Source organism: Leptidea sinapis, chromosome 32 (genome assembly GCF_905404315.1).
Source record: "Leptidea sinapis chromosome 32, ilLepSina1.1, whole genome shotgun sequence".
NCBI classification, from domain to species: Eukaryota; Metazoa; Arthropoda; class Insecta; order Lepidoptera; family Pieridae; genus Leptidea; species Leptidea sinapis.
Window position 1 is genome coordinate 7,931,656 of NC_066296.1, and position 11,085 is coordinate 7,942,740.

Sequence of the window (11,085 nt, forward strand, 5' to 3'; positions counted from 1 at the left end):
CACTTCATTATTTTTAATAATTCATTCATTCATTCATTCATAAAGTAAGTAATTAAAGACCAACGATTCCCATTTTCAATTAAATTTTTCAGAACAATATCTCGTGAGTAATGGTTTGAGGTTTTTTTTAAGAAAATAAGGGACGAGCAGGCCATTCAGCTGATGGTAATTTATACGCACTGCCCATTACAATGCAGTGCCGCTCAGGATTCTTGAAAAACCCAAATATTCTGAGCGGAACTACAAGTGCGCTCATCACCTTGATACATAAGATCTTTTAAATTTAAGTCTCATTTGCCAAGTAATTTCACTAGCTACGGCGCCCTTCAGACCGAAAGACAGTAATGTTGACACATTTCTGCTTCACGGCAGAAATAGGCGCTGTTATGGTACCCATAATCTAGCCGGCATCCTGTGTAAAGGAGCGTCCCACTGGTAAAAATGTTTCGAGGTAAGCGACTTAAGGTTGACGTCAGTTTGGTTAATTGGAGTGAGAGCACAAAGCCACGAGTGTTTGTTTGTTGAGAGACATCTGCAATGCGCCGCAGCCTCCGTTATGTCATGACCGCACCAGGAGGACCCACATTAATACCACACACTGTTATTTAGTTATTTATGCATCTGTTGCGTAATAAGGGGCATTAAAACACGAATGTGGGTTTATCATATATTGATAATAGTATCACATGAGTGTTTTAATACCTAATTATCAACAGTTGCAAACAAGACTTTATCTACACCCACAATATGAATCCTCTATAAAAGATTCTGAAATAGTTAGCTTACTGCTAACATTAAAAAAACGAGACCTAGTAACCATAATATCATCCAAACGAGTGTTATTATTAAAACGGATGATGTAATGTTGTACTGAATTTCATTACAACACTCGTTTGGATGATGTAATAGGTTATTAGGACATTGGGTGTTTTAATGTTGGCAATGAGCTAACTGTTTTAGAATCTTTAATAGAGAATTTAAAGCATGGGTCTAGGTAAAATTATTTATGAACTACCAAAAGAATTACATGTGATACATTAATATTAAACAAGTCTTAGGTGCCAAGGATACATATAATTACATTTATAGGCAGTTACAGCATGTAGGTTAAAATGGGTGTAAATACAAGTCGTACAAAGAGTTAAAATTTATGTAATAAGTAAAGTTACATAAATGTTAAATGTATACAATGATTGTATACATTTAAGAACTAACAAGAAATAAAAATACAAGAATAATAGAAAAAAATATTCACAATCTTAATATTCTACTGAACTTAACTAATTAAATATTCTAATGAACATATTGAGTGTCACATTCTGTAGCTTTCTTTGATTTGAACAAAATCTGATTCATTGGTCAATTTGTCAAGTCGATAAAAGTCTACGGGACAGCTCTTTTGCACAGCTAGAGCCTTTTTCTGCCGCGAAGCAGTAATGTGTAAGCATTATTGTGTTTCGGTCGAAAGGACGCCGTACCTAATAAACTTACTGGGCAAACGAGACATCTTATGTCTGAAGGAGACGAGCGCTATAATTGTTGTGACGAGCAGAATTTTTGGGATTTTCAACAATACTGAGTGGCACTATATTGTAATGGGCGCAACAATTACCATCAGCTGAACGTCCTGCTCTTCTCGTCAAGAATTATCATTTTACAAATATAATAATACTTATAATAATCAATTAAAAAAAAGAGTAACAGTTCAGAAATGAATAATTTAGGTACTTAAGAAAAAAATTATTTTTTTTTTACAAAAAGGACTTCTGTAGGTGATAATATAATATGTGTAGTCTCTAAAAAGTAATTTGTAACGGTACGGGGCTCCCTACAGTAAGTGTCATTGTCCTTTAATAATAAAATTCTGTGTGACTTTTTTAAGAAACACGTGAATAAAAATAACATATTTAAAACCCTACTTACTCTAAGTACTGAGTATTTGAAATGTTTTCATGTCAGCTCGAACGCTCGAATACGAAAACAGTTTTTAGGTTAATTGAAGTCAGAACAATCAGATATTTAAACACCTGTGCGCAATTCTTTTCTCCCCAGTTGGCTTTTGAATAACCATTTGGTTTAAAATTGAATGTCTATGTGCGGTGAAATTGCTTAGTTTCGAGTAACGCATCTTAAATCGACTCCTAACATGACTTAATGTCTCAGATAAATCAACAGATAACTTTTTTATTTAACAGATAAAATTATTTATTTATTTACGGTGTGTGTGGATGATGCAGCTACTGTACTCAATAACTTTTGTAATAATTTACATTTACTTTTTTGACTTACTCGTGTAAGACATTGACTATTTGACGTTTGAGTGGGTTTGTTGCATCATTTTACATTTTACATATTATATTGTAATTGAAATGATTTGTCAATCGATGTAAATGTAAATCTTGATATAAAAGAGTGGCAATGAGTTTCTTGCTACTTCTTCTCATTAGCTCTACCCTTTACGAAGTAGCGGTAGATTCAATAAGAAAAATATTTTTTTTTTGACATTCATAAGTGTCATTTCTGTGACTTACGTGAATAAACTGATTTTGATTTGATTTGATTTAACTATCGAGAGAGCAAAATTAACTTATTGTTTATCTAACGATTAAAAGTTTTGAAATTTTCAATCGCTTTTTATCCACACATTAGTTGTCTGTGGTATTTTCGAAGAAGCTTTACACTTAATAATATGTGCAAGCGAGACGGACATAATATATCATAATATTCTAAGATATATAACTCATAAGACAGACAAAGGATTATTGTATGACATTAGACGTTTATCACAGCAATTATTATCAACAAACCTCGAATTCACTCGATTATTCCGTTTGTAAAATTTTCAATATACATTTACATTGAATGCTTAAAATGAACGAAAAAAAACATTACCGTGCTTTGACCTTCGAAAATCCGACGTGAGCCACTTGACCGAGCTAGTGACGTGATACCGTTCAGTTTTAAAGAATAAAAAAACTGATGCCGTGACCAATAAAGAAAAGATAATAACTGCTGTGTCACCTTACTAAACAGTGAAGCACCAAAACAAGCCGGTAAACGTGTAAAACACACTAATACAAGCCGATCGGCCGCCATTATGAGATTTGCCATCGTCGGTGACAGATCAGTTTGCGGCACAATGAAATATTTTAAAAATGCCGTCGTGCATTGTGAAAAAGTGGCAAAACGATAGGTACTATAAAAGTATTTGGGTGAAAAAATTGTGTAAGTAGTATCCCCCGTAACCGCACACACACTAGCATAACGGTGCTTCACTTGCTAATATCACGGTGCGGAGTCCTTCTTTTTTACTCGCCCGTGCTGTACAAAACGACCTGTTCAAATTATTCTTATGTGAATTGTGAGTGCCATCCAAAGCGGCAATGACTCTTGGAAAACGTGCTATTATATAAAATCTCTCTAGTATGGACTGGACTCCTTCTCGAGTTCTGGGTAAATGAACAAAATTTGTTGGCATTGAAGCAATGTCGGTGTCATCTAAGATAGGTTTGTTACTACATACATAGTTATAGGTGAGATGTGCTTGAGTCGTAAGGATGCGAGAGGCGAGAGCGAGTCGCGGCGGAAGGACACCGATTCCAAAAATTACAATAATCGTAAACAGAATTAGATGAATTAATTAGATTGTATAAAAATACGCAATTATTTTTATACTTTTAAGTACGTATTAGATATAATTGCAACATGGCAATCGTAAACAATAATTATTGTAGTACGATAAATTGTGTACGAGATATTTGGTAGGTAGGAGAATCAGTCGTCATCTATTTTTTATAACCCAAAAATTTTGATTATTGAATTTCTTTTATTACTTTATATGGCAATACAACGTTTGCTAGGTCAGCTAGTAATAAACATATAATATTGACCCATTTGCATACAATCGGGAAAATTGAATGCCCTATGTTTGACTGACCTGCTGAAGAGCTTTAAAGATTGCTTTACATGTTTAATTGGCTGTTGAAATGAATAGAGTAACGTAACGTATATAACGTATAGTAAAAAGTGGATTCTATACGATTCTTTTGATGATATAATTGCAAGCGAACATCGCTTTTGAAGTCGGTCGAAAAACAATTAACTTTTACATTGCCCTTCTGGCCTGTGCTTCCCCGGGGCATGAAAAGAAGTGTCGTAAGAGGCGACTAAGTGCATTTACGAGTGGGAATCTCCTTTGCACATGATGCCGGTTAGATTATGGGTAACAGCGCCTTTTTCTGTCCTGAAGCAGTAATGTGTAAGCATTATTGTGTTTCGTGTTTCGTTATATTACTGGGCAATTGAGACTTAACATCTTATGTCTGAAGGTGACGAGCGCAATTATTGTAGTGCCGCTCAGAAGTTTTGGGTTTTTCAAGAATCCTGAGCACCACATTGTAATGGGGCGTATCAATTACTATCAGCTGAATGTCCTGCTCGTCTCGTCCATTATTGTCATAGCATAAAGTAGCCTTAAGGTATTCTTACAATCCCTAAGTTATCCCTCGAAAGTTTATCATAATATTTCATATATTTCATAGATAGGTATTCAATACATTCTTATGTAATTGTAGAAAATTTATTGAAGTAGGCGTTAATTTGCGGAAATCCATAATTATCTAAATGTTTTGAGTTTTGTTTAGTGTTAACTCCGCCAATATTTGGCTTTAAGCAATTCGACACGTGTTTCACCTCTACATGAGGCATCCTCAGGAGATGTTGACTAGCCAAACTCTGGCACGGGACTATGTAATTGTAAACTATTCCTGAGTTATACAGATTGCTCGTAACATACATGCTGTAAACAGGTGGCATGTGAAAATGACAGGATCATTTGTGTTGGTTGAGACAAGCGGACAGAAACAGAGGACATGAACACGACAACTGGCCGCTAATTCTGTTCCCAACAATATTATTATAAGCATAAATCTTTCGTTTCATTAATGTTTTTGTTTTATTGCTTGATTTATTTATTTGTTTCAGAGAAACCTCCATAAATGTTACTTACGGCGTTCCCAATATACTATCAACAGATAGAGATAAATTACTACCTTCTACTGTCAGTCATTAGCTGTTCCAATATACCCGATAAGTCATTCTTATCGCCTTATATTGGGACGCGTGAATTGCAAGTTCTATCGCTGGTAAGCTATACGTCGTCCCATTGACATACAGCATGTACGGATAAGGTGAGTGACCGTCGATAAGTTAAAAATGCTGTAACCATACATTTAAAAACTTGTAACCAAATTTAGAAAAATATTGTTAGTTGTACCTACCATAATTTTCATATCTGTATTGGCTGTTATAAAAATTAGGATCGATTTAATATCCTGTTTATGTATTCAATTTATAAATGTGACCGTTTGTTTCTATTGTATAATAAAAAAATATCTAATGTAATAAAAATAAAAATTCTGTTATTGAATATAATTTACATTTTTAAATGTTCATAAATTTTTGGAGACATTACATACTGATTCCGGGAGGCATACAGGGTAGGCAGTGATTATGATTTCAGATTTGCTCAAATCAACCATTTTAAGCTTGATCTCTTATACCACCAAGGTTCAGCATAGAGCATACTGCCAACTTAAAGGCTGGCTTTTACCCTCAGGTGCTGCAGATGTTGATTTTAATCATAGTTTCATTAGAGCACCAAAATATCGACAACGCTTCTGTGATTCCTCTGGTGTTACAAGAGAATGTGAGCAGCGATGATAAAAACCAAAAAGGTGACCTTAAGAGGAATTTTAATATATGTCGATACTAAAAACACTTGTAAATTCGAAGTTTTAAGTTTTATCTATTATACGATGTCGTCGAGCAATGAGGAATCACAGGAGAGTTGCCGGCAATTTAGAAAAGTGTACGAAATATTTTTGAAGGTACCCATGTCGTATCGTCCTGGAAAAAACGCACAAGGAAGCTCATCCACAAGTTGGTAGTACGTGGAAGAAATTTCCTTTAAAACCGCAGTGGAGGATAAGCACCCCATATCCAGATTGTGGGGATTATGTTATGATTTGTGAAGTGTCGTGCGAACGTGGAATTCGGCGGCAGGAATCAGGTGATACAGCTCTTGGGAACACTCCCCGTGATAAACGCGGGAGAAGACACACAACGAAGTATATTTTCGGAATACTTAAATACTGATGCTTATTTTAATTCGAACTAAGTCTCATTCAGCTTAGAGATAAAAGGATACTATTAAACTTAATCCAAACAAAGGCAGCATTAATCTACTCTTCATACAGAACAAGCTTAAACAAATTACGTCGATCTGTATTTAAATAAGAGACTTAGTCAAACAATATTTCAGCGTTTAGCAAGTGGGAGAAGTTTAACTTTTGCTTGATTCCTGTATGCTTGCATGCGTGGTTAAGATATGATTATTATATTATTTCGAATTACCTGGTATTCCTGGATGCAGTTGGGGGCCCCCGCTAGTCCTTTAGAAACTCCTGGTGATAAGGTGCAACTACTTTGGAGGTGCGTAGAAAAAAGGGTTTTGGCGATGCGTTAACTTCTAGATTAGTTAGTTGACCAGTGATTAAGTCTTCTGAAGAAGTTGCGTAATTATATTAGGCGGAATTTATGCGTATGTGACAATTTTGTTTATATTATTAGGCGGCGAAATAGACAACTGTCATTATGTTAACGTCATAGATGACAATGCGTTCTTTGTCTACAGGAATCGTCGACCATAAATTAGCCACAGCCCAATAATATTAAAAATAAGAATTGCGGCGCATCCAATCCCCATGACTAAAACCTACCTACTTACTTAGTCATAGGGAGATGAGGAGTGTTTAAAGATTAAATTGATTCCGGTGAATCAAGCTAATGAAGTCATCCGCAGGGCATTCGCAAGCGTCCTGATGGAATGACGCTGGTGGCTTGGGCACGGGGAAGGGCGCTGGTGTGGGACTGGAATTTCGTCGACACCCTGGCTCCTTCTCATGTACAAGTTATTGTCCAAGTCAGTTGGTGCTGGGGCTGCTGCTGTGACTGCCGAAGACAGCAAGCGTCGCATATACCGGTCTCAATGAGTCATACATCTTTGTGCCGTTTGGTGTCGAGACACTTGCCCGTGGAGCCGAAAAGCGTGGAGAAAAAGTGCTATCTTCGCGCCTTAATAAGGCTACTGGAAACCCAAGCACTAGCAGCTATTTCGGTTAACGGATCAGCCTAGCTATCTAACGCGGAAATGCTGCCAGTATCATTGTTAGAATTCCACGTAATGTTAGTTTTAATTTTATGTAGACATTGTATTGTAAATATAGCTAGAGAATTTGTTTTGTTTCAATAATTACATTCGTAGAACAGTCATTGTATCGCACAACAAGGTTGCCACTTAAAGTACAAAATTTTGTACTTCAAATAGTAATATTATTCCGTTAAAAGATAGTTTTATTACTTTGTTAGGTTAATAAACAGTTTCCTTTAATATTAGTACTAAACTAAAAAAAAGCAATTGTGTGGTTTTATGAAACCACGATGCAAGTGAAACTATTTTCACAAAATAACATAGGTATTAATATCAGCATCGAAAAAAAACAAAATTATACATTATGCTTTATATTTTCATAAAATAAAAAATCTTTATCCAATGTGTGGGGTTCGAACCTACTCTTCCACCCGAACGCAATTGCGTCCAATATGAGAACTATAGGCGCCGCCCGACCGTCACGCGACATGCAACACACAGACGAAAAAGTTTGAGACGATGTAATAAAAGTTTCACTTTAATAACCTTTTAAGCTAAAACCTTTCTACTAATCTCATACTTAATCTATTCTCATGTTCAACATAAAAATTTGGAAACTTCTCGTTTGATTTTTAAAAGTTATTTATGTCATTTAACGGCCTTTTTCAATAACCTATCTATCCTTAGTTTGACTTACTAGAGATAGACAAATCTATCCTTTTAAGCTTACTCACATTTCAATAACCTATCGACAAAGCATTGGACTATAACTATATTGGACATAACTATGGATAGATAAGATCTTGTCATTAAACGGTGATAGCAATATATCCGTAACTAGAGACTCGGCCGTTAATGATTATGTAATGCACTTTTGATATCAGTATGTGCACGGCCGTGGCACTCTTGCAAAACGCTGTTTAAAAAATATAATCTACTAAATCTATCATGTATATACATTTTTGAGACTTGTACATTTGTGCGTAACCACAGATATATTTTTACATCAGCTGTTGAGATGAATGCTAGAGAAACAAGACAGCCGCATAGACTGGTTTTGAAACATTGTCCTAAAATAACTCTTTTTCTTAAAAGTAGCGATAACATGTGTATAAGATTATATAACAAATTGCCTAAGGACTTAAATAAACTGTCAAATCAAATGTTTATATAAAGATGAATGAATAATGAATATTTAAATTAGTGCTTTAAAGTTTTTGCATGCTTTTCATAAAAGCTAGAGAGTTTCAAATAAGTATGGAGGACACATTGTAATATTTAAGATCTGAACATACTCTATTTCAAAGCAAAATAAATATATTCATTTCATTTCAGTTTAAAGTTTTTTGATTTATTTATTTAATAAAATACAATGTAACACATTAAATCTAAAGCGTTACAAAGATACTATACTAAAGAAAGAAAACAATCAAAATTATCAACTAGTTATCTTATTTTATAGAGCTTACAGGCATCATACTCTCAAATGTTATCTTAAATTCTTTGACCAAACATTCCATCGAGCTGGCAAATAGATCACACTGTGGTGCTACCTCAAGTACAGTTGATATCTGTAATAGTTACAAATCAATCACACTTAACGATAACACCCTGTATACGTACCTATAGAGCTTTGCTATAGACAGGATTTACTGGTTTAATCCTATTGAACCTCTCTACAAACCATACAGCGTGTAAGCTATATGAAGCATAACGAGGTATTTCGCTAGGGTATTCCGCATAACACTCGAAATGAAAACCTGCATATAAATATTGAAATTTGCGTGAGTTTCACTAGGTTTTACTGTAAAAGTATCTTTTTAATATACGTTCTGTTAATTAGAGTGTGACTTTAGTATTAATAACGATAAGTATTCGAAATTATTTCAGTTTTAAATTAAACACTTCAAAAGTTACATTCTATGATGTTTACGATAAAAGATACGATGATATCCGGACGATCGAGCCTTGCTCGGATTTTTAGGAATGTACAAAATTTGAACAAAATAAAAACTAATAGGACATCTGGATTGCAACCGGGGTCTTCTGATTTCTGGATCACCAAATCTGAGCTATTATAGGCATGTATATAGTGGCGAAATTTACCTTTGTATTCTAATGTTATTGTAGCTGTTTCTCATTAAAACACGGATAAAACTACATTATTTAAAATTTTTAAACCTAGCTACATCGATTTATCGCCCCCCAAATTCCCTATACTAAATTTTAAATATATATAAATCGTTGGAGCCGTTTCCGAAATTATTATTATACATACCGAAATTATTATATTTTGACGACCTGTATAGCCGAGTGGTTAGCGATCCTACCTACTAAGCTAGAGGTCTCGGGTTCGAATCCCGGTAGGTGCAATCATTTACATGATGAATATGGATGTTTGTTTCCGAGTCATGGATGTTTAAATGTATTTATGTATGTTTAAGTAAGTATATTGTATTAAATATATCGTTGTCTTGTAACCCATAACACAGGCTATATATGCTTAGCTTGGGGCAAGATAATTTGTGTAAAAAGTGTGTCAATATTATATTATTATGTGTCAATATTATTACATATATACAAGAATTGCTAGTTTAAAGATATACGATATTAGCTAAAAAGCTAAATTCAGCACTGCGTCTAGATCAAGTTGATGTTTCCTTTGTTCAAGTTGCGAAACACATTGCGGGTAATTAAAGTAAAACTTTAATAAAACTGAAATACTCCTTTTGTACTAAAAATGTTGATTCTCCGAGTCATTTCCTATTGTCATATAAATAATTGAAATTATTAGACTGACTTATTTACTGATTATATTTTACTTGGAATATTAAATAATTGTATAGAATTCGTACTGTATGTGTTTCAATAATTTATAATCATAATATTATTAGGTATATTTTTATAATTTTTTGAAAAATCATTTAGTTTTGTGACTATTGTTAATAATGTGTTTTTTTTATGACAGTAAGGGACGAGACGAGCAGGACATTCAGCTGATGGTAATTGATGCCTGCCCATTTCATTGCCGTGCCGCTCAGGATTCTTGAGAAACCCAAAAATTCTGAGTGGCACCACAATTGCGCTCGTCACCTTGAGAAATAATATTTTAAGTCTCGTTTGCCCAGTAATTTCACTCGCTACGGCGCCCTTCTGACCGAAACACAATAATTTTTACACATTACTGCTTCACGGCAGATATAGGCGCCGTTGTGGTAATATTTATTTATTGGAATGGCTTCATAATAAAAAACTAAAATGTTTGTGTGACTGAAAGAAGTTTTCGCGCCAAAATGCTAACAACAAACTACATTATTACCTGGCGGCGATTTCTCTGGTGTTGGTGGCTCCTCGTGGTGTCTGAGGAGCTGTAAAGCGAACTCCGTTCCGACTTCTTCAGAGCGGGGGCACGGCACATAGGAATATTGTTTCTTGGTGAGCCCCGGGACGGGAGCGACGCGGTATCTGCCGCGGTCGGCCATACGGCATCTGACGCGCTGTGTGTGTCGCAACCCACGCCGCGCTATCGACAAAGAATCTCACGATAACCTTATCACAACACTATTTCTTTTGTATAACTCATGCGGGAAAGGTAATATCTTGGCGCACGCTGTTGCCGTTGAAATAGAGCCGTTTGCCCATTTTAAAATTACGCGTGAGATTTTTCGTATATGAAGCTGTTGTTTGAGTGCGAAAAGGTTATTTTTTCACATACAAATTATACTTGGCACACGCAAATTTAGATAAAATTGCTAAAATAAATAAAATAATAACCAAAAAAAAAACAATGGAAATATCAAAACTGGATTGAGTTTCTCGCGTCTGACAGTTTAGTTTAGTAAATAAAATTATCATTTAAGTAACAGAAGTTTAAA

The 11,085-nt window shown here is 34.8% G+C and overlaps 1 protein-coding gene across 1 annotated transcript in view; it reads right to left on the minus strand.

Annotated features, from left to right (window-relative positions):
- Positions 1 to 10,692, minus strand: part of LOC126974458 (uncharacterized) — a 159,198-nt gene extending 148,506 nt beyond the window's left edge. The window contains exon 1 of the mRNA XM_050821962.1: positions 10,530 to 10,692. Coding sequence (XP_050677919.1) covers positions 10,530 to 10,692 — 163 coding nt within the window. The remainder of the gene's footprint in view (positions 1 to 10,529) is intronic.
- Between the last annotated feature and the right edge of the window lie 393 nt (positions 10,693 to 11,085).